The following is a 25,243-nucleotide window of genomic DNA, read 5'->3' on the forward strand; positions in this document are numbered from 1 at the left end:
CAAAATAGTTTTTAGTACAAAATATACTTTAAAAATCTCCCTTCTGCTGTATTTTTCTCCGTATATGGCACATATATTTGCGTATGTAATAATTGTGTTACAATAGTTCTGTATAATGTCTTTGTAGTTACTCTTTATAATTAATAAAAGTCTGATTTGCTGGAAAAAAAAATGTTAAGATAGATTATATGAACATTGCTAATTTTTTTTTCACTCACTTTTTAAATAATTTGGACAGTATCATTTTCGATGTTCTAATGTAGGATATCATATTTATAATATATATATGCTAAAATAAAACAAAAATATCTTTTGAATATTGTGTTTACTATATTAGGTATAAAATATTTATAATACAAAAAGTAAAATTAATTGCATACTAATTTAATTTATTGCCAAAAAGTAACATTCAGTTTTTTTGTTTTGTAATTTTGGGCTGTACATTTGCATTTTGAACCGACATGTAATAGATGTTCACGGATTTAACTTTAAAGATTTGAGATTAATTGTGATAAATATAGATATATATATATATATATGCTAAAATGAAATAAAAATATCTTTTGAATATTTTATTTACTATATAAGGTATAAAATATTTAAAATACAAAAAGTCAAATTAATTGCATACTAATTCAATTTATTGCCAAAAAGTCACTTTTAGTTTTCTTACAATAAATGTGATATCTTTGAATAATATGAATTCTATAAATATACTTTGACTAAGATTTCAGAATTTGCCTATATAAGCAGCTTCAAATCTATACACCTCAAAGACATCCAAATAAAAAAGAATTACAAAATAATATTGATTTCAAGTGATGGGTATTCGTAAATCCTCATATGCTTCCTTTGCAGTTTTTGTCATTGTAATGTTCTTGATCACAGGTATGTCAACTACACAAAATAAGATTCAAAAGTTTTAATTCTATGATCATCTATGCTTATTTATAGTTAATTTTATTGGGTTTATTTATGCAATTAAATTGATGATAATGTATGCTAATTTTATTTACATGATCAGAAGCAAGAACAGTAAGTGCTGATACCTGTCCGGGATTATGTGCTCCTGGACTTAAGCCAGACTGCAAAACATTGTGCAAAAGCTATGGATATCCAACCGGATCTTGCAAAGGAATACAATGTTGTTGCCATTCAAAATTATCGAAGTCCTCAAATATCCCTCTTCCTTAATTTTGTTTTTTTTATAAATCTTGATTGCTCTTCTATATTTCTGAATAAACACTGAGTACTGAATAAAGATTAAACTTGACTAAAAACAACTTATAATATTTAATTCAAAGTTTATCTCTTATATTTTTTAAATAATGTTGACCAAAACTTTGCATATAAGTTTGAAACTACATTAAATTAAGGGGGATTTGCATAAATAACCTTTTTATGATACCATTTTCTAGAAATACCCTCTTTGGGTGTCCATTTTTAAAAATATCATATTCAATGTATAAAATGACTAAATTACCTTCTGTTAGTATAAACCACCCATGATGAAGAAGAATATTCTTTTCAACTAAAAGAATATTCCTTTTGAAATATTTCCTGCCAAATTTTTCCACCAAAAATTTCCGACAAAAGATTTCGAGCAAAAATAATTTCCCGCCAAGAAATTTCCGACAAAACTTTTCCGCCAAAATTTTTCCACAATTCCTAAAAAAAACCTTGTAAATATTTTTAAAAACCTTAAAAAACCTTTAAAAACTTTAGCAAATCTTTTTAAACCTTTGTAAATCATTTTATAACATTTATAAACACTTGCAAACATTTGTAAATCCCTTTGAACCCCTTATAACAATGATAAATCCTTTACAAAAAACTTTTATTAACTTCTAAAACCCTTTAAAAACCCTTCTAAATCCTCAAAAACCCATTTTAAAGTCCTTTTAATGCCTTTAAAAACATTTGTAAACGCTTTAAAAACATTTATAAACTTCTAAAACCCTTTCAAACCCCTTGTAAATCCTTTTAAACTATATTTAAATCTTTGTAAATATCTTTAAAAATCCTTGTAAATCCTTTTAAATCCTTGTAAATGCCTTTAAAACACTTGTAAATCCTTTTTAAAACCCTTTAAAATTCCATGTAAATTTTTAAAAACCATTTAAAAATCTTTCAAAAATTCTTGTAAATCCTTTAAAAATAGTTATAAACTTATAAAATCTTTTCAAAACCATTGTAAATCCTTTAAAAACCTTTCTAAGCTTCTAAAACCCTTTAAAAACCATTACAAATCTTTTAAAAACCATTTAAAACCCCTTGTAAATCCTTTAAAAGACCCTTTAAAAATCCTTGTAAACCCTTTAAAAAAAATTTGGCGGGAAATAATTTTCATAAGAAAATTTTTATCGGAAAATTTTTTGGCGGAAAATTTTTTGGAAGAAAGATTCCGTCCAAATGAAGGAATATTCTTTCAACTAAGGGGCCTGGGCAAAAAAACCGGAACCGAAAATCCGAACCGGATCCGATCCGAAAAATTAGACCCGAATCCGAACCCGAAATTTTAAATTTACCCTATTGGGTCCTAAACTCCTCTACCCGAAAACCCGAACCCGAACCGAACCCGAACCCAAAGATACCCGAAATATAAATGTATTTAAATAATTTAGGACCCGAATACCCGAGTTCTCTATTCAAATATCCGAATTTATACCCGAAATTCCGATTTTTAACCGAAAATCCCGGTAATTATAAAAAAAATTCCGAATTTTCATCTAAAAATCTGGGTATTTTTGGGTGTTTTTCCGAAAACCCGAAAATTTCCAGGTATTCGGGTAAATTTTCGGGTATTTGTGTACCCGAAAAATTCTCGGATTTTTAACGGTTCTGAAAATTTATAACCGAACCCGAATGGACCCGAACCGAAACCGAACCGAATTTTTATGTTTACCCTATTGGGTCCTAAACTCCTCTACCCGAGAAACCCGAACCCGAACGGTTTTTACCCGAACCCGAACCGAGTACCCGAATGCCCAGGGCTAGGTAAAACGGTCATTAAAATTTAAGAGAGTGCAAAAATGAAAAAGGCAAAAAAAGATGGTAGTTTTGCAAAAGGGTATCATAAAAAGGTTATTAGTAAGAACTCTTAAATTAAAGTTCCAATATTACTAATGGTTAGATTTGCAATTTCTTATGGGCACAAACATCTCCAAAAATATTTTTTTTGTAACAACCGTTACACTTACGAAAGTTTTTAATCTTCTGACTAAACACGGAGTATTGAATAAAGTTTAAACTTTGAATTATAAAAATTTTGTACATAACTGAAATTTTATCTGATCTCTTATATTTTCTTGATAATATTAACCAAAACTTTGCATATAAGTTGGAAAAATTAATGTTCCAATATTTTGTTTGCTAAGAATGTAAATATTTCATTAAAATGAAAACCTTTTAGGTGTTACAATCAAAGATTACAAACCTTTAACAAATGGTTTTTATGGCAAAAAAGCAAAAACATGGAAGCATAATTCACAAGTATAAATAATGATTAGATTTATTACTAATGATTATAAACCTATATCACAAATATAAATAGTTCCAATATTACTAATGATTAGATTTATGTATAAATAAATAAATAATGATAAGAAATCACTAATCTAATCATCAATAATATTGGAACTTTAATTTAATATAGTAGAGTATTGAGAAAGAGATATTAACCTCATCAGATGTAGATCTTGTTGTAGCACATATACTAACCATTATTGTTGTTGTTGAACAATCTTCTCCACAGGCAGCGACCCATGGAAAGAGAGAAGAAGAAAAGAGAACATAAAATATATTAAGTCATTGTTTCTTATAGCTATGGAGATAATATTGTGTCTAAAAGATTCTTCGGGTTTGATCCTAGGGTGCTACTTTAATTTAGAGAAATTGATACCAATAACATTTTTATGATGCCCTCTTTTAAAAATACCCTCTTTTTTATAATTTTTATTTTTGCCCTCTCTTAAATTTTAATGGTCATTTTACCCCTATTTGAAAGAATATTCTTTCCAAAGGAAGGAATATTCCTTCAAAAATTTTTCCCCAAAAATTTTCCACCAAAAATTTTCCGAGAAAATTTTCACGCAAAAAAATTTTCCGCCATAATTTTCCCGCCAAATATTTTTAAAGGGTTTACAAGATTTTTTAAAGAATCTTTTAAAGGGTTTACAAGGGGTTTTAAAAAGATTTACAAGAGTTTTTAAATGGTTTTTAAAAGATTTGTAATGGTTTTTAAAGGGTTTTAGAAGCTTACAAAGGTTTTTAAATGATTTACAATGGTTTTTAAAAGTTTTTATAAGTTTATAACAGTTTTAAAAGGATTTACAAGGATTTTTAAAGGATTTTTAAAATTTACAAGGATTTTTAAAGGTTTTTTAAAACGATTTACAAGTGTTTTTAAAGGCATACAAAGATTTAAAAATAGTTTTAAAGGATTTACAAGAAGTTTTAAAGGGTTTTAGAAGCTTACAATGGTTTTTGAAGGGTTTACAAAAGATTTTAAAGGTATTACAAGTTCTTTAAAATGGGTTTAAAGGATTTACAAGGGTTTTTAGAGGGTTTTAGAAGTTTACAAAAGTTTTTATTAAATGATTTATCACGGTTATAAGGGGTTTAAAGGTATTTACAAGTGTTTATAAATGTTATAAAATGATTTACAATGGTTTTAAAAGGTTTACTCAAGTTTTGAAAGGTTTTGGATGACTTTTATAAGATTTACAAGGTTTTCTTTTTTTCCTCAAAAAGATTTACAAGGTTTTTTAAAGGGATTAAAAAAAATATTTACAAGGTTTTTCTAAGGAATTGCGGAAAATTTTGGCAGGAAAATTTGTCGGAAAATTTTTGGCGGGTATTTTTTTTTCAGAAATTTTTGGAGGGAAAATTTTTGCCGAAAAGTTTTGGCGGGAAATTTTTCGGAAGGAATATTCTTTTTGTTGGAAAGAATATTCCTTTCTTCATCATGAATTATAATAAAGAAGGTTAATTTAGTCATTTTGTACATTGAAGAAAGTATTTTTGAAAATGGACACCTAGAGAGGGTACTTGTAGAAAATGGTATCATAAAAAGGTTAGTTGTGCAAATCTTTTTATTTCTTTTTTTTGTAAACTATGCAGATCCCCCTTTTATTTATGCTTTTTGTTCTAACGACTAAAACGACGCCGTTTTGGATCATTCTGGGTTAATACTGTGAAATGATTTGTACACGTTTTTACTATTTAGCACAAAAAATAAACTTTAGATTTAAAATTAAAATTTATTTAGGGGGGTTATTGGATCATTGATTTTGATGGATTTGGAAATCCAAACAAAAATCCTATGTTATTCAATCGTAGATTTTAAAATAACTATCAAAATCATGTGTTATTGGTTGTATGATTTATAAATACTAGTTAAAATCCTATGTTATTCGTTTAGTGATTTGTTTTAGGATTTTAAAATCCGCAGTAATTTTTAAATGGATTTGAAAGGATTTGATAGTGTAAAATAGAAGGATTCAAATCCAAGAATAAAACATGTTATTTCAAAATCCATATATTTTAATTTCACAAATAATAAGGATTCACAAATTCTAGTTGGATTTACAAATCAATAAACCAATAACCCCCTCTTTAAAATGCATGTATGATTTTTGTTCAAACGACGTCGATTTGGATCACTTTCCATACGTAGATTCCACGTCATCATAACTTAACGGTGGGTTAACACTGTGAAATGATTTGCACGTTTTTGTACTATTTAGCACAAAAATTAAACTTTCGGTTTGAAATTCAAATTTCTGAAAAATGCATGTATGATTTAGCACACGTATAAATTCAATGTATGAATTCATTTGTGCAGGTATGAATATGCTAATTTTTCCACACTTGCCCACAAATATGTAATTTTTCGTAGTTCACAAGTATTTATATAATTTAATACAACAAGAAGTAAAATAAATTAATTTTGAAGTACAAATTGCTTAACCGATACATCAAACCATATTAGCAAGTGATAGTTCCGAAAAGCAAATAAAAACATAGATATCAAGTACATCGCGGGTTCAAACCTAGTATTTATAATATATCATATGCTAAAATAAAATAAAGCTATCTTTTGAATATTTTGTTTACTATATTAGGTATACAATATATAAAATACAAAAAGTCAATTAATTGCATACTAATTCAATTTATTGCCAAAAAGTCACTTTTAGTTTTCTTACAATAAATGTGATATCTTTGAATAATATGAATTCTATAAATATACTTTGACTAAGATTTCAGAATTTGCCTACATAAGCAGCTTCAAATCTATACACCTCAAAGACATCCAAAAGAAAGAGAATTACAATATAATATTGATTTCAAGTGATGGGTATTCGTAGATCCTCATATGCTTCCATTGCAGTATTTGTCATTGTAATGTTCTTGATCACAGGTTAGTCAACTACACAAAATAATATTAATACTTTTAATTCTATGATCATTTATGCTTATCTATATAGTGGGTTCATCTATGCAATTAAAATTTATTAATTACTGCATATTGATGATAATGTATGCTAATTTGTTTTAAAGGATCAGAAGCAAGAACAGTAAATGATGATTATTGTCCAGGAGTATGTGCTCCTGGAATTAAACCAGACTGCAACACATTGTGCATTGTTAGCTATGGATATGCAAGTGGATCTTGTAAAGGAATAAGATGTTGTTGCCATTCTAAACTATCAAATATCCCTCTTCCTTAATTTTGTTGTTTTCATAAATCTTGATTGCTCATTTTATATTTCTGAATAAACACAGAGTAATAATGAATAAAGTTTAAACTTTGACTAAAAACAACTTATAATATTTAATTTAAAGTTTATCTCTTATATTTTTCTAGATAATGTTGACAAAAACTTTGCATATAAGTTGGAAAATACATTAAAATTAAAGTTCCAATATTGTTTTTGCTAAGAATGTAAATATTTCATTAAAATGAAACAGTTTAGGTGTTACAATCAAATATTATAAACCTTTAACAAATTGTTCCATGGCAAAAAAAAAAAGCAAAAACATGGAAGCATAATTCACAAGTATAAATAATGATTAGATTTATTACTAATGATTATAAACCTATATTACAAGTATAAAAATTTCCAATATTCCTAACTATTAGATTTATGTATAAATAATGATAAGAAATCACAAATCTAATCATTAGTAATATTGGAACTTCAATTGAATATAGTAGAGTATTGAGAGAGATATATTAACCTCGTCAAATGTAGATCTTGTTGTAGCACATATACTAGCCATTATTGTTGTTGTTGAACAATCTTCTCCATAGGTAGCGACCCATGGAAAGAGAGAAGAAGAAAAGAGAACAGAAAATATATTGTCATTTTTTCTTATAGCAAACTAACGTTATATGCCCCTATGGCTATGGAAATGATATTGTGTCCAAGCTTCTCGGGTCGAACCAAGGGTGCTACTTTAATTTATGTTCGAACGACTAAAACGACTTATTATTTATCACAAAAAATAAACTTTAGTTTGAGATTCAAATTTCTTAGAAATGCATGTATGATTTTTTGTTCAAATGACGTCGATTTGGATCACGTTGCATATGTGGATTCCACGTCACAAAATTTAACGATGGGTTAACGCTGTGAAATGATTTGCACGTTTTTGTATTATTTAGCATACAAAATAAACTTTAGGTTTGAAACTCAAATTTCTGAAAAATGCATGTATGATTTAGCACACGTATAAGTTTAATGTATAAATTCAACACAGTTCATTTGTGCAGATATGAAAAAGCCAATTTTTCCACAACTACCAGGAATATGTAATTGTTCGTAGTTCACAAGTATTTATATAATTTAATACAACAATAAGTAAAAACAAATTAGTTTTGAAGTACAAATTGCCTAACCGATACATCAAACCATATTAACAAGTAAAACCTAGACCCGCGGTACACCACAGGTTCAAACCTAATATTTATAATATATCATATGCTAAAGTAAAATAAAACTATCTTTTGAATATTCTGTTTACTATAATAGGTATAAAATATATAAAATAAAAAGTCAACTAATTGCATACTAATTCAACTTATTGCCAAAAAAAATCACTATTAATTTTACAATAAATGTGATATGTTTGAATAATATGAATTTTATAAATATATTTGACTAATATTTCAGAATTTGTCTATATAAGCAGTTTCAAATCTATACACTTCAAAGACATCCAAATAAAAAATATTTACGAAATAATATTGATATCAAGTGATGGGTATTCGTAGATTCCCATATGCTTCCATTGTAGTATTTGTCATTGTATTGTTCTTGATCACAGGTTTGTCATCTACACTAAATAGTAATACTTTTAATTTTATGAGCTATGCTTATTATAGTTAATTTTAGTATTGATGGTAATGTATGCTAATTTATTTACAGGATCGGAAGCAAGAACAGTAAATGATGATTATTGTCCAGGAGTATGTGCTTCTGGAATTGAACCAGACTGCAACACATTGTGCATTGGCTATGGATACCCGAGTGGATATTGTAAGGGATTAACATGTTGTTGCCATCCAAAATTCTCTAAATTCTCAAATATCCCTCTTCCTTAATTTTGTTGTTTTTTTTAATTTTAATCTCGATTGCTCTTCTATATTTCTGAATAAACTCAGAATACTGATAAAAGTTTAAACTTTGACTAAAAATAACTTATACTCCCTCTGTTTCATTATAAGTGATGTTTAAGGTTTTGGCACACTAAATAATAAAACATATAATTTATCCATTTTCCATAAAAACATCATCAACTAATATGAATTCAACCAATAAAAAAATATGGTGTAAAATATAATTGGTAAAAAAATATTAACTACATTAAATTTTTGCATGGGGAATTTAAAACATCACTTATAATGAAAAAAAAAATTGGATAAAACAACACTTATAATGAAACAGAGGGAGAACTATTTAATTCAAAGTTTATATCTTATATTTTCTAGATTATGTTGACCAAAACTTTGCATATAAGTTGGAAAATACATTAAATTAAAGTTCCAATAATACTAATGGTTAGATTTGTAATTTCTTATGGGCACAAACATCTCAAAAATATATATTTTTTCGTTGTAACAGCTTTTACAACATTTTTTTTTTCTTTCACAATGATTCTAGTTTTTTTTTAATTAAACTTCTACTTTTTAACCCCCAATGGTTCTAGCAGCCTAAATAAGCCCCCAGGAAAATTCTCAAGAGATAAATAAATATATATGGAAAATTTAAACATTGATGATGTTGACTAATTGATCGATTTACCTCAAAAAAACAAACTCAAGAGGCCATCATTCTTTTGTTGTAGTCTTCCTATGAGAAAAAAAAAAAAGATGTATTTTTTTTTTAGGTGTGGTGGCTAAACCAAGGCCTGACTGAACCATTGATATGGCCGTTTGAGTGAACCCCTGAGCCATTAGGAATAAGCTGAGGTGGTAAACCGATCGCCATTGGAGGAAGCTGAGGTGGTGTTGTTGGGTATAGCGTGTGACCTTGGGGGAGACCGTGTGATAAAGTGTGTCCTTTACGTTGTTGAAGAGCGTGGATTTGTCTTAGCCCTTCTTCATGGATACGAGCTATGGTGTCGAGTTCCTTCATCGATAGAGACTCTAAATTGGCACCGTAGAGTGGCGCATGTCTTGAGATTTCTTCTCGAAGTGAGGATTCTAGTGTGTGGATGTATTGCTGTTGGGGAAAAATCACATCAGACGAGTTTAAGTTAGCTCTTAGTAGAGGAAAGCTGAATAAGAAAACAAAGTTTGTTTTGTGTCTATCAAACCTGGCAAGCTTGGAGTTTGGATTCCATTCCATCAATGTAAGCTTCACACCGAGCAATCTGATCTTCTTTCTCTCGTTTCTCTTCTTTTGTTTGCCCTACTGTTTGTGTTAGTTGCCTGATTTGATCCTCAAGTGACTTGCGTAATTCCTCTCGAGTTACATTCTCAGTAGCATATCGTTTCAACTCTTCTTCAAATCTTTTCCGAGCTGTCTCGGTTATCTTTAGCTTCTCGGTTAGAGCAGTTTTTTCTTTTCCTACCTTCTGTATAATACACGAAGAAAACGGCATCACTTGTTAAAGTGAGCAATACAATTTGCTGCAATTATAAAGATCTGATCAATTTTATTTCAAGTCTGTACCTTCAGTTCATCACGCTTTCGGGTTTTTAGCAAAGCAAGTTGGGTCTCTGCTTCGTGAAGGCGATCCAAAAGAGTTTTCTTCTCAGACGAGAGCATATCTATCTCATCTTGACGTTCTGATCGGATCCATTCCAGCTGACTCTCCACATCCCGAAACTTTTCAACCAGATCCTTCTTTTCCCGAGCGAAGCGGTCCATCTCAGCTTTCATTTCAGACTGTCATTTGATACATAGTATTAGTAAGATGTATGATCACAGAAGGCCAAAAACCTCCAGCTTCGTCACACTCTCACAGCAGACAATATGAAGTAAGCACATACCTTAAGACGGGTGTTTGCAGCCTCTGAGTCACTTAGTTTTTGTGTGATGCTAGATTTCTCCTTTGTCATAGATTGAATCTCTGTCTTCTTTTCTTCCTTTAACCGGACAAGCTCTTCCTTGTTTGCACGCAATTGATGCCACAGGGCTGCCCTGTCAATATTGGCATGTTCCACAACCTTTTTCAGCATGGCTAAAACGGGTCTAGCAACCTCTTGCTCCTGAAATATCAGAATAGCTAGAATCTCCAAGTCTAAGTCTAAATCGTGGCCGCTACTCGTAGGGCTGGTGAATCTATCTACAAGTCTCCTTAGTATTTGAATCCTAAAGGGCTGATCCGGAAACCATTTAAATAATATTGTGTATAGCATTTTCACAAATCCCCTCACTTGAGGATCTCTGGAATGAGTTAATGTCTCAGCAAGATTGAGGATTGTCCTGAACTCAGTCCCTCCAGTGGCTGGTTGCTCACTAGCTTCTCCCTCCAATACAGGATCTTGATGCTTAAAAGAAGATTCCCCACTTGTAGCATTCAGAATTGGGCCCTGAACACGTTGTTTTTCAAGAACCATGGGAACAGCCTGTGCAACAATGGCTCCACGAGCAACAGCTCTTTCGAACGTTTGAGATGCCTCTTCAGCTAGGCACGATATGGACAACATTTCCAGCAGAATGTAGACATCAAAAAATTGCCTATTTGCATAGAATTCGTGTTCATCCATCAAACCCGCCATTTCGGAGGCAGTGTCATTTTCACCAATCAGAAAAGTCGCACAGGGTAACGTTGAAAAATTGCCACATGGGCTGTCGTCAGTGTTGATGTCCCTAAGTATCATTTCGGCAATATCAGGCCAACTGTGTACAGTTTTACTCAAATAGTCAAGGACACAAAGAGACACATCAGCACCCAGACTTTTAAGCCGTTCACGGACTGCATTTACCTGCATAAGGAAAATCTTAGGTCAGCCGAGATTAGGAAAATATTTACTCACAACAAAGAAGAAACACTGAGATATGAATGCTTACGGCTTCAGGTAGGTGTTGGCATTGGGAGGCAGTCTTAAATGTGAAATGAATGCCCGCCACAAGAGATTCCTCATTTGAGTCGTTCAGAAGCTTAAATGACTGAAAAAGTATGTGCTCCCACACTTCACTGTCACATTCTAACTGGGAAAGAGCATTGTATACCTGTGCCAAAGAAAAACGTCAGATGGAGGTCTAGTTAAACATCTGATTCATGATTTGAACTTACACTCTATCCTGCATTCTAAGCCTCCACCATACCAAAACAAAAAGAGTACAACAAGGGAAGAAAAGGATATAAATAGACTACATACTGGTTCACGCAACGCTGGTTCAGCTTCAGGCTTCTGAAGCCGTTCAATAAGTGCATACGCAGCCAGTGCGTGCTCTGAATGCTCAACCAATTTGGGAACCAGACTAACTAAATCTGGCTGCAAATGTTTGGGCGCTCTGTCTAAAACAAGAGCAATCTTTTGAGCAGAGTGTGGTCGTCGTCTAGGCTCTGGACAACCTTGTGGAACAGCCGCATCAAGAGTTTTAAGTGAATTCACAATCAGTCCCAACAGCTCTTCAGACTGTTCAGGCCATTTTGTCTAGGGACAAAAATGTTTTACAGATGGTTAGAAAAACAATGGACCAAAAAAAAAAAACTAGAATGATTTCTGTAGTACGAATTTCTGTAGTACGAGAGCCCACCTTTGATTGGAGTGAAGCATCAGAAGACTGCCCAGAAGATATGTTAGGAGGAGAAATAGGCTCTATTGCAAGTGCTTGCTCAAGCATATCAATCCCATTCATCTCTGAGCTTGGTACAGCTGAAGTACTGACAGTAGCATCTGTATCAGATTTGAATCTCTCATCAACAAGATGTTGTGAAGGTTCCGCTGCTCCATTTTCCCTTGTTGACTCCGATGAAGTTGCAGGCACGCAACCATCTGTCTTTGGGGACAATAAAGACGACTCAGAGTGAGGGCCTTCATCTGAAGGTTGGCAACACTCAACCATAATATCTAGAAGTAAATCGATAATTGCTTGCTGTAGAACTTTAACACCCATCAGCAAATTCATCAGGCTGGGTGAAGATTCCTCACTCTTTGTTAGCTTGCTTCTATCATTACATGATATTTTAGTCGGAAGAAGTAAACGTTTTACTTTAGTAGGGTCGTCAAGATATACACGCAAGCCCGTAAGAAACCCAGCAATCGCACCCGCATCCATTAGAAGCTTCTCACGAAGAGTAACTTGTGGTTGTGAAGGATTCTCCCCAAAGGTGAGATGGAATCCAGCTCGGGAAAGAAAATCTCGGAATGTGTCTTCCTCATCTCCACTTATTCCCTCACTATCTTCAGAATCAATAATTTCATCAGGATCAGTAGTTAAGGCATCTTGGTCATCATCTGAAGCCAGTACCTGGCACACGAAACAAAAATCCATAATGTAAGATCAATCATATAAAAGGTCTCCAAGTGTGCAAGAAAGAAAATGCAGAAGATATATATACAAAGGAAGAGTTCATATGAACTTGGTTTATAGAATAAATGGAGCATAAACTAACCTCTAGGTCTGAAAACTCAAACCAAGGACAACAATCCAATATTTCACATACAAAAACAACAGTGTCACGCACAAGAAACCCAGCATCAGCCTCCAACATGTCAGACACCTTCATAAACTGTAGAACAGAATTATTCCATGTCTTCGTACATATAGATGACTCCTTCCACACACTTTTGGCCGGATTCTTTTGGTTCAGAATACCCATCTTGTACTTAACCCAAAAATTATTGTCCACATCTGTACCTGCCGATTGATCACTCTCTAAATATATGCATATGGTGTCAAAGGACTCGTATACACCTGCATTATGCAAGCACATATTAAGCAATCGAAGTTCATAAACATTAATAACAGAAGATGGTAGATAAGGAAAAATATCTAACAACTCACCAATCCGGAGTTCACATCCACCAGCCTGAAAGAATTTGCTAAATATCTTTCGTGTTTCCATTATTTCCTTGAAGGCTAAGAAATTCTCAACTTTCCAAGTAAAAGAACTTTTTTTCATGCTGTTTTCATTCTGTGAAACTGAATTAGCTGATTCTGTATCCACATACTCTTTTGTTGAAGATGTCTCTTTCAAAATAAGAACCTCAGCAGAGAATACAACAGTGTCTTGAACAAGAAATCCAGAGTCTTGATCAAACAAGCTAGTAAGTGTCACAAATTCACGCCAACCCCAATCCTTTGCAGCTTTAGAGTAACGATTCTGAGATTCCTTTGTCACCGACTTCTCTTCTAATCTCTGGTTCACAACTGATAGTCGGTGGCTAACAAAACAACTCCAATCACTTGAGCTTCGGGAATCTGTCACTTCAAGAAATACAGAAAGATGGCATGGTGGCTGGGACTGCCCTGAGGCCATTAAGAGTAATACCATCAGTTCAGATATTGAACTCTACAAAAGTAGCAATCAAAAAACTGAATAGGAAGTAAAAGCAGAATTTTGGAACCGAGATTATTGTTTCCATGTCTACTCTCTAAAACAGCATAGCATAAAATCTTGTGAATATATTACAATTCCAATGTAGATAATCTACAGCACTTACATACCTCGGGGATAAACAATAAGTCGACAATCCCGGTTCCCAATTTGAAACCTCTTACTTTTAATGCAAAGACCTGTTATCTTCCTCTTCTTCAGAAGATCCTTTAACCTTGTGAAGTTTTCAATTCTCCAAGTGAATTTTCCCATGTGTCCATCTGACTTCCTAGCTCCATTCCCATTCCCATTCCTTCCCCCAACTAACCCTCCATTCTTAGTAAAACTGCTGAACTCTTTGATAACATGAAATGAGGTGCTAAATACAGCCATGTCATCGAGTAAAAACCCTGCTTCCGGGTTCATAAAGTCAGACATCTTCATGTAATCATTCCATCCCAAGCTCGTATTGTCCCCACTCTTATTATCAGCAGCAAACCTCCCATAAGAATCTCTATGCATGTGAGTGCACCCAGGCTTCTGGTTCAGAGCTGACATCCTAAACAAACACCAACAGCTCCTATCTGAAATCAAAGTCTTATCGGTCTCTTTACTCTCCAAACACATAGATATGTATTCTTGTGAATTAACCACACTCTGGTACACACTAATCCTCAAATTACACTCACCAGCTGGGAAAACAGGGCTCATTATCTTCTGTGTCTTTATCATTTCCTTAAACAAACTAAAATTATTTACCTTCCAAGTGAACTTCCCACTCAACACATCCGGCATTGGTCCAGCAATGGAATTATCCTTATACAAAGACTGCCCTTCATTGCTATTATCACGGCTAAAGCTCACAGACTCGTTTAGAATCAAGATATCCGCAGTGATAAGCAATGAATCGTTGTTAAACAAAAAACCCATCTTAGGATCCAAAATACTCGAGTTCAAGGTGAAATCACACCATCCGTGAGATTTCTTCTTACTAGAGAATCTATGCCAAGAATCCTTATGGATTGTTAAAGAATCATCAACATGGTTAACAATCGAAAGACGATAGCTAGCGAAACAATCCCAACGAGACGAAGTTGTACCACGAGGGTCCATGATCTGAAGATAGATGCTGATGTAACCAGGAAGAGCCTGAGAATCACCTCTAGGGTAAACCAAGAGACGACAATCGTAGCCTCCTACATCGAAGTACTTGCTCCACAGTGCCTTAGCTTTAACACGTGGGAAGCCCTCAACCGTCCATCTACACAACGCCGTGTACTCTCCTGGCCGATCGACGGCTACGATCTCTTGCGCACCTCCGCTTCCATCTCTCGACGATCCAACCTGAAGGTCTTCCGCTGGAGAAATCGAAGACGAAGAGAGAGGCTTCTCCGATGATGATGAAGAAGATGAAGAAACGGAGGGATGAGATTGGTCCGCGGCGGCTGATGAAGAAGACGATGACACTGCCTCCGATGAGCTTTGCTTCATCATTTCAATGGCGGTTTTTTTTTCTTCAATATTTTTTTTTTTTCCTCTCACAGCTCTCTCTTGCTTCTTCTGCTATTTTATCTAGGTTGATCAATTTTTTTTTTTTTTTTTGGTTAGAGAGAGGGCAAAGACAGGAATTAACATGCGCGTGTTGAGTTAACATGCGCCTCCTCGACTTCACCCCCAAGCCTTTTATTTCATTTTCTTAATTCAATTTGATTTTTGTTGTCCATATTGTTTTTGTTTCGATTATTTATTTTCCTTTTTTGGTAACATTTTCGATTTTTCCATGCTTTGTTTCATTTTTCTTAGGCCTCAAACAGTTTTTTTTTTCTTATAATTATTTTTGGTTGTATAAGATATCCAAATAACATTTTTTTATTTCATTTTGTTAGGTTTTGAATTTGTTTATTATCATTTTGGTTGTATATGACATGCAAGTAACAAATTTCCATATTTTGTTTCACTATTCTTATTCCTCCAAGAATTTTTTTTCTTTTTGTTTCTTTGGTTGTATAGGACATGCAAGAGTAACAATGTTTTCTATTTTGTTAAACGATTTTTTTGAAGATGTAAAAAAAAAGCTATACATGTCTGAGTGAGTGAACATAAAGGGTGTGAATGGTTATAGCGGTCGGGATCGACAAATCTGTCAGCGGTTTGGTCCATTCTAATTTAGGACGGACAATAAATTGCGACGGTCCAATTAATTTGTACAAAAAGATGGTCTATACTCGGTCTATAGCGGTTTTCTTTTGTTCTTTTGAGACCGCACCATTACGGACACAGTTAGTGAATGGTAAATAAAAAGCAGTTTGGTCCGTAGATAGTTTTGTCCGCTTAAACCGTTGTAACTATTCACACCTAAAATTCTAGGATTTCTCACGGATGAGCAGAAGAAGAAGTCTCAATCCCTACTAAGCTCACAATTAAGATATAGAATCGTTTGTGAGCAAAGAGTGATTACATTGTGGTACATGCGGTTCCTTACTCTTCAGATTTTAAACACAAACATGACATGCCTAAAGCAGGGCAAGAAAGATGTTCTTGCTTGAAGAAGCAAATGATAATCACTCCATAACCAGATTCCACAATATAGTAAGGACTACAACAATTTATATAGATTTATTTTATTTTTATTTTATCTTCTTTTTGAAATAACAACTAGGTTAGAGCATCATTAACGGGGTATTCTCTGAGATTTTAAAGTGTTAAAATAATAGCCAAATAATAGAACAGTAACTCAAAAAGCAGAAGTCGGGTCTTGGTTAACAATTTTTTGGCTCGGATGTTAGACGACGTGGCAAGTGTTGAGTAGATCTTCTTGTATTATCCTCCCACATCTCCTATTAATATATTAATTTATTGTTTCTAAGCATTATTCTCTCACATCTCTCGTTAAAGATGGCCTTATGGGCTAACATTCATACATCTCTCAGGCCCGATACTATAGCATTTTATATGGTCTCGTTCCAATCGCTACTTAAACCAGCGACCTCTAAACTTTTGCCAAAAATCTTTACCACACGTTCTCCGAGTATTGACAGGTTAAGAACAAGTTGTCTCTAGCTTCATCTTCCACAAAGATGACAAGTCTTTTCCACATTGCATCCCCTAGAAATTGTGTCCATAGTTTGATTTTGGTTTAGAACAAATAACCAAAAAGAAAAGTATGTTTTGGGTTTGGTACTGTGACACACCAAACTGACCACAACGAGCACCCATGTAACCAATGTTTTGTGATCGCTAATGTGATTCCATATATTTGAAATGCAAAAAGATTTATGAACTCGCTCATCAATCAACCAAACTGCCTAGAGTAACAATTTCAATTTATGATTCCAAACAATCAATTTGTAAAAAATTCATACATCAATCAGTTTACGTTTTATCGTTAGGATCATAGAAATGTTTACTATCCATTTCTTCTCATTATTTTACATTTACATTCCCTTATCTTTAAAGAAAACATCATTTTCGTCATGTAAACAAGCATCATCCTCAAATGAACCATTTATCTGATAATATATATTTTCTACATACCATTGAAATTATAGGAGTATTATAGTTTACTTATTGCTTTGAGCTTTCTTATGCGTATCTTACCTTGAAACTTCACGCACATCAAGAAATGTGTTCAAAATATTTTGTAAAAAGCAAAAGGATCATACATCAATTTATTATAAATAAAAAAATATTAAAATGCTTAATTTATACACTTTCAATTTGTTTTAGATAAAGCCTCAGACCATTTATTAACTTCTGATCAAATGATTCATAATCTATAAATATATCGAACTTGTTCTCTAGACAGAGTAATCACTTATGCTAAAACAAAAACAAAAACTTATCTTATGTTTTTCTACGAGCAGCTAAACTTAGTATATTTGTAACGTTTAAAAATACTCTAAGTATAGTTTTATCTTCTTGTGGATATATTTCTAATTTAACACATCTTCAAATGGCAAGCAATCTATTACATCATCAATATGAAGCCTAAAATAGTCTCATATGGAAAGCCCAAACCCATATGTTAAGGCCTATGTAACAGTCTGCTCCTTATTAAACAATAAGAGTAGTTGACAAATCATAAAGGGATGGTGTAAGATTTTTCTATAGTTACCTTTGCTGTGGTAACTAGTTGATCATACATAAGCTTTATAAATTGAAATTTTTTTTTGCTTGTGAGGCATGTTAATGAACTTAGAATGGTCAGTTGTGATATTGGTGTTGTTTTGTAGATGTCACCTAGCTAGTTAAGATAACAAATATACATAGTAATCATATATATGAGAGGACACCAATGTAGATCTTTATATATGAAATATTTTTCCAATCAGGCACTTGGCCAATATGATATACAATATATTTCATTTCATATTTCTTATGCATCTTGATTTTCTGGTGTGGAAAACTTTGTTGGTCACCAACGAAGAATTAACACATGTAATATCAATAGCGATGTGTAAAGTGGATTAAAATTTCAAAGCAATCGTTTTGACATTAAGCCTAAGGCACATAATTGTGATCAGGAATGACTACTGCTAAGTTTTAAAAGTGCACATATTGCATTCTCTTTGTAAGGTTGACACAAAAATATATATAATTAATTTTGGAGAAATGACATATGAGAAAACACAATACGTTGTCTAAGAGATTCAAGAGTGGTTGACTTAAAGCCTCATAGAATTGTTGATAATAACAAAACCTATTTTGTCTTCCGGATGACATCAAGATCGACCATGTTATTGTCTCGGAAATGTCATCCACAAGTGGAACCATAAGAATATAAGTGTGTAAACATGGACATGCGTTAACCCAAGTAAATTCCACAGATGAATCACAATGTAATAACAAGTTGATAGTTCCTAAATTAAAAAGCTGAAGATTCCTATCTTTGAAACCAAGTTCACTTGACTAATTGTGAGTAAAACGAGTTGTCTTGAATAATAATGATTTATATACATTACAATTCAATTTTCTAGTCAATCCTAAGAACTTGACCTAAATATCAACATAAATTATGTTTTCATACATAAATATGCTTTGATTTTTAGAGGGCGTTGATTTATCGAGTATTAATTTTTAGATATTTAAATTTATATATAACTTTATTATAAAACGAGAATCATAGAAGGCTGCAGTTTTCAGTATACCGGCATATTTTACATTATTTAATAATACATGAATTTTACATAAACTTACAACTTGTATTTCAAAAAAAAGAAAATATTAGAAATAATATAGACATAAATAAATTTACAATTCAAATAATTTCTTTAAGAAAGAAACAAAAAAACATGTCGATCATGTTTTTAATTAAACTGCAACGTTTTTTCAACAAGTTGCCTAAACGACTAACTGAATTTGTTCTTATTAATTTGACTTAATTAAGATTTTGAAAATACTAATTTTTTTTTTTGACATCAATACAAATTATTAGTCTCTCATTGAGAGTGACCGAGCTCGAACCCGGATTTGGTGAGAAGGCAATAGAGGTGAGAACCACTAGCCCACTTACTCCTTCTAATTTTGGAAATACTAATTAGAAAGTCAAATTTATTTAGTTTCTCACATGAAACAACTGAAATTTATTTCGATTTGATTCATTTTAATTCATTGACATAAATATAGATTAGTCAAACCAGATCTTAACAATAAATATACAAAACAAATGAATATGAAATATAAAGATAATCTCATAAAAAATTAGGATTTCATTTTTAAGAATTCTTGGAAAAATTATAAAAAAAAATAAACAAGGTTAGCAATGGAAACAAGTTGAAAGAAAATAATAAATTAGAGAATACTTCTCTTGGGTCAAATCATTATTTCAATTAGTTCCCAAAAATATACTTCAAATAAATCTAAAATAAATAAGTATTCGATAATTAAAAAAATGCAATAAAATATTTAACATATTCTAATTGTTTTAAACTTGCTAAAAAAATTTAAATGTTAGCGAGTCATGTCATGGAGAGCGGGTTAGAGTTTACATAAATATATTTATATAATTATTTGCTAAGAAATTCAATGAAATGAGTTACATCTATCCATTACTTCCCCCATCATACTCATACGCGAAAATTAAAAATGTATTACATTTTCTAATATAGATTAAAAATATATCAAATGAAACTAACTTGTATATAACAAATAAAACTATATAATAAGTATATTTCACATATGTAAAATATATTTGGAAATATAACAAACAACAACCAAATTTATATTCATCTAACCCCTTACTTTATTCTAAAACACTATAAATTGAAATCTTATAACTTAAATAATATTGGTGACCAAAAAATAATAATAATAATATAATATCATTAGATACAAAAATAAAATCTCAATGCAAGATATAAAAATGATCATGTGGTATACTGCATAGTAAAATCCTAGTATTATTATATTTCGGATAATTCGAATTTTCATTCACGGTTTGGTTCGCATTCGGGTGTTTTGGATATAGAATCTGATATCCGGTCGGTTATATCCGTGGATTCGGATTCAATTTTTTGGTTTGGATTTTTGGATACGGATGTTACGCCAAGACTTAGTTTCTTTATCCTCTCACAACATGGAGAAAGTTAAGGATAACGGTAACTTCCTTGTCCATTTATATATACTCTAGAACATAGGCATGAAGTACAATTTGGTGTAGTAATGATTATATTCATTGTGTATTGCCTCAACACAAAAGTTTTCGAATCTCTCTTCTCCTTTAAGAAATCTATTTTCCCTCCCATAGTTGCTCTAAAACATAGTGGACAATAGTTAATTGTTACACTGTTTCCACAACAGTACGTCTTTGTTCTTCTTGCTTGTTGATAGTAATGACTTCAAGATCTTCTTGCTTGTTAATAGTAATTACTTCAAGACTAATACTATCCTTCTTATTTCCGCTATTGATCGTGTTTGCTTTTGTTAATTCATCATCTATTTGCGGAGTTGAAAGATGTTTGTAATCTTTGGCTTTGCCCCATATCACAAGATATAGTCCTGCACATATAACTGCCGCACCAAGAGCCCTGCCAAAGAGAACAAGAACTTTTCATTATCTTACTTTCATTTAACTCATGTTTAAATGTCAGTGTTTTCGATGTCTTTACTTACCTTCCTAAGTACATCTGCTCAGAAAAGATGATGCTCGACATAATCGCTACAACGATCATACAAAGAGGTTTGAAAGCTGTTACAAAAACAGGACCTCTAGTTTTCATCACCATTCCTCCAATGTAGTAGCCAAGTGCTGAGCACATTATCCCCTGCATGAAATTTATGTTCCAAAAGATTTATCTTAAGGCTAAATAACATCCAAGCTAAGCTAGTCGCGCAAGCTTTATCAAGACATGTTGTGAATCTTACACTATAAGTGACAGTAAGAAGTTTATTGTCCCAACCAATAGCCCACGCGGTAGGATTCCCTTTCTCAATCACTAATGCAACAACTGCTCCTTCTATTGTCCCCATTAAGCATATCAATGTTGCTAGAGAAAGCTCAGCCGGGTAAGTTTTCAACGTGATCGCCTAAAAAAAACATTTTTAAGTCTTCATCATCAAATTCAAACTATAACTATATATTTTCTATTACTTAAAGAAACTTACTTACTTGGAGAATCATGAAACATGCATAACTAAAACAACCAATGGTCACCAAAATCGCGCCTTTGATAGAACTATGAATATCAGTCCCGGTTGTGTTCTGTCCAGAAGGTCCTTTCGTCCAAAATAGGTCTAGAGCTGGACCTTTAACTAATGTCATCATCATTGTTCCACCAACTGTAGTGATTGTCCCGAACACTTTCGCCGCGCTTCTAATGTTCCTAAACTTCACTTTTTCGAGCCTAAACATTAAAGCGAGTATGAATGTGATAGCCGGTAAGGTGTTGTACAAGGCAGTTGCAAATGTAGCTGTCGTGTATTTCATCCCTAGATTGAATAAGTTCTGATCGATCACTGGTCTGTTATATTCGAAACAAAACACAAATCAGATTTAGGTTGAGAAGAAAAGAGAATAGTAGAATGAAATGGAAGAAGAGTAATATATATTACTCTAATAAACCAAGGAGAGCTATCTTGAAAAATATCATCAACGTCATCTTTGGCCTGATCGTCCTGTTTTTTACATCATCACCAAATACATATAACATTAATTAGCCACATTGCATATTTTAAATTCTTTCAACTTTGTTCCTAATGTGTGTCAAAATTACTAGATTACAATATTGATCTATAACCAAAATTTTCATTATGCATTAAATACTAAACTCGTGTATATTTTTTCATATAAGAAGATGTTATTGGCATACCCATACCCTACCCGAACCGGTTGTTTCGGGTCGGGTTCCGGGTTGGGTATTCGGGTTCGGTTTTTATGTCCAGCCCTATTGACAAATATACTCGATTCAATGCATGACATTGACAAAAACCACAAACAACAAAATATATAAAACTGCTACAAGTCTTTTGTCTTCTTTTTAACGTACCATACTAGTTGCCCCTTGTTATCATATATTAAGTCAAAAGCCTCATTCTCTGTTTGCTACTTTCAGGTTTTCAACACACTAGTCTAAAAGTCCAAGAGAAACAATTCCAAAAAAACAACAATATTGATAATATAAGTTTTGTTATATGTAGACTCGATTCCTAGTATAGATCACAGAGAGCCTTCATTGTTTAAAACATAGAGAAACCACTTACTTTTGTGTTATCGTTAACGTGTTGCAAACGCAAATATAAGGGTTATTGGATGTAATAATTCACATATACTATAGACGTTTTAAGTAGAATTACCATATATTTTCAGCTTCTACCCAATTCACTATGTACTAGTTATTCTCTTTTTAATTGCACCAAGTCTACATGGTATTGTTGGGATCTCTAAGTCAAGCCAACTTACCATTAATATGATATTGTCCGTTTTGACTCTATGACTCAAACCCGCACGGATTTGTTGGGCTCCTTCCCAAAATGCCTCATACTAATTGAAGTTGGACTTGACTTATATTAGAAACTCATTTTTCTAATCTTCCGACGTGGGATATTGGTTTGTATTCCAATAAATATTACTAATTATAATTAACCAAATTTAACTAATATCTCTTCAGTTGCGGATTTGACTAATTAAACTCGAATTAAACTAACCAGAATTTTTCAAAATGAATTTGGTTGATTAGTAAGAACTCGTGTCAAAATATAGAGTGGATTGGGTAAAGGCTAAAAAGACATCGATAATCCTAGTTGAACGCACATATATAATATAAGTGGATCGTTATAACCAGAATGATGATACTCTACTATATATCACGGTCTTAAAATTACTTAAACCAAACATAAAATTATGTTTTGTGGGAGAAGTTGATATAAGGAAGGGAATATAGAGAACATATATTACCTGTCAAAATAGATGGCGAAGGGAGCCATAGCGACGGTAGCAACACCATGACGGTAGACAGCAAGGACGTAAATGCTCATGCCTTTGTTTAGGACATCCTTTGTAAGAATGTCCATACCCGCAAGCCCGACTTGCAAAAACACCATTAACATGAATGGCATTGCCTTCTTCATACATCCCATCTTCTTTACTTCCTCCACTAATAAACATAACAATCAGTACATGATCAGTCTCTTTTAACTGATTGAAGTGAGTTCTGTAAAACATATACAGAAACAAAATAAAAAATCGATGAGAGCTTTACTCGTTCAAAAAGCTGTATTATATGAAAGATTGAGAGAATTGTTATTGTTATCTCTAGATGTATTGTGATATGATTGTTTTGCTAGAACGAGTGATTATTATATCACTCACTAGTTGTAGGCATTGGGCTGACTATTCAACGTTACAAGTATCCATAAAAATCAATGCACACGTTTGTTTATTGTATTTGACATAACGAATCTATTCCTAAGGCCCAATTGTTCAAAGAACAAATCATATACGTCTAAGTTTGCTTCCTCATGTGCAGTTGCAATTCCTAAATTTGCTTCCTCGTGAAATTAATTTTGTTCTTTGTTTTTTCTTAAGAATTTAGTGTCCTCTGCCACCTTGGTTACAAGTAATGGTAGATAAGGATGACACAATGCATATGTTCTTAAGTTAATATCTTAGTATGTAAGTTTAGTTCACCATGTTCCAAGACAAGACTATTCAACTAGACAAGGATATGCTTATTTCGTATAAGATGCATATATGTTCACACCACTACTAGTGGCGTGGATCAAAGCAAATAAAAATCAAAGCCATCGTGATAGAATGGGAAAACAAATCAAAGGAGAGTAAGAGTTTTCAACTAACAAAGACCAACTTATTTCGAATATATTCTACATCACTACGAGTGGATAATAATAGTATGCATGGGAAATCAAATTAAAAGAAACGTAAGAGATTAGTAAGTTTGCCCACCGTACAACATATATACACCGTATATACGACCGTACACACCGTATTTTAGAACACTGATTAAAATTGGTTAAAACTATTCAAAAAAAAAACCTTAAAATATATGAAAACCTCGATTATTTTTTACTTAAATTTACTCAAAAATTAATTTAAATACACAAGAATATCCAAAAATATGAATATTTTGAAGACTTCGGTTATTATATATATATAAATATTACTAATATGTTATTATTATGTATTTATATTTTTGATAAGTTTAGGTACTTATTCAGGTTCGGATTCAAATTAGAATCAGATTTTGTGGATCACATTTAGATTAAATTTTCAGTTCGGATATTATGCTCAGATACTTTTATGCTTCAAATTCAATGCATGACATTGACAAAAGCCACACATACGTAAATCTTTTGTCGTTTGAACGAAACATACGATTCGCCACTTCTTATCACACATATAACGTGAAAAGCCTAATTGTTTTCTTACAATATTTTTAAACACACTAAAGTCCAAGATTCAACCACTAAAAGTCTCCATATGATGTTTTATGTATTATGCAGACTTGATTCCCAATGCCACAAAGCCATCATACGAAACCAAACCAGATCTTAAGTTAACACTAGATTTTAACCCGTGGTACACCGCGTGATAATATTTTAATTTTTTTAATTAATTGCGTTTGGTATATAAGATTGTACTACATGTTAGAAAAAAAGATTGTCCTACTGTATTTTGATTGTTAATTCTATAATTTAACATGTGTAATCTTGCAAGATATTATATATATATATATATATATATATATATATATAGTAGTTTTATATAATTAATAATAATATATAT

General features: G+C 32.2%; 2 protein-coding genes and 1 long non-coding RNA gene across 5 annotated transcripts; 1 reads left to right on the top strand and 2 right to left on the bottom strand.

Moving 5' to 3' along the window:
• Window positions 1-750: 750 nt before the first annotated feature.
• LOC111831188 lies at window positions 751-1,315 on the top strand. The gene is made up of 2 exons (XR_002834416.1): window positions 751-888; window positions 1,025-1,315. It is a non-coding gene; the product is annotated as an uncharacterized LOC111831188 (long non-coding RNA).
• A 7,924-nt stretch (window positions 1,316-9,239) lies between these two features.
• LOC17887862 lies at window positions 9,240-15,572 on the bottom strand. The gene is made up of 10 exons (XM_006293495.2): window positions 14,136-15,572; window positions 13,473-13,937; window positions 13,081-13,382; window positions 12,222-12,935; window positions 11,840-12,118; window positions 11,529-11,690; window positions 10,505-11,443; window positions 10,185-10,400; window positions 9,826-10,086; window positions 9,240-9,731 (listed from the first exon to the last, which is right to left on the bottom strand). Exons 1-10 carry the CDS (start codon window positions 15,496-15,498, stop codon window positions 9,393-9,395), a joined length of 5,040 nt encoding a protein of 1,679 aa, XP_006293557.1. The 5' UTR covers window positions 15,499-15,572; the 3' UTR covers window positions 9,240-9,392.
• Window positions 15,573-20,673: 5,101 nt separating this feature from the next.
• On the bottom strand, window positions 20,674-23,589 carry LOC17888537 (WAT1-related protein At2g37450). Of its 3 annotated transcripts, XM_023785021.1 has the most exons (7): window positions 23,396-23,589; window positions 22,054-22,116; window positions 21,611-21,962; window positions 21,367-21,528; window positions 21,115-21,266; window positions 20,881-21,029; window positions 20,674-20,847 (listed from the first exon to the last, which is right to left on the bottom strand). In XM_023785021.1, exons 1-7 carry the CDS (start codon window positions 23,575-23,577, stop codon window positions 20,783-20,785), a joined length of 1,125 nt encoding a protein of 374 aa, XP_023640789.1. In that variant the 5' UTR covers window positions 23,578-23,589; the 3' UTR covers window positions 20,674-20,782. The 3 variants fall into 3 exon arrangements, with proteins under 3 accessions (XP_023640789.1, XP_023640788.1, XP_023640787.1); XM_023785020.1 differs by lacking the exon at window positions 22,054-22,116 and having other exon boundaries at window positions 20,674-21,029; window positions 21,611-21,845; window positions 23,396-23,577; XM_023785019.1 differs by lacking the exon at window positions 22,054-22,116 and having other exon boundaries at window positions 20,674-21,029; window positions 23,396-23,577.
• Between the last annotated feature and the right edge of the window lie 1,654 nt (window positions 23,590-25,243).

Source organism: Capsella rubella, unplaced genomic scaffold, assembly GCF_000375325.1.
Source record: "Capsella rubella cultivar Monte Gargano unplaced genomic scaffold, Caprub1_0 scaffold_4, whole genome shotgun sequence".
Taxonomy (NCBI): Eukaryota; Viridiplantae; Streptophyta; class Magnoliopsida; order Brassicales; family Brassicaceae; genus Capsella; species Capsella rubella.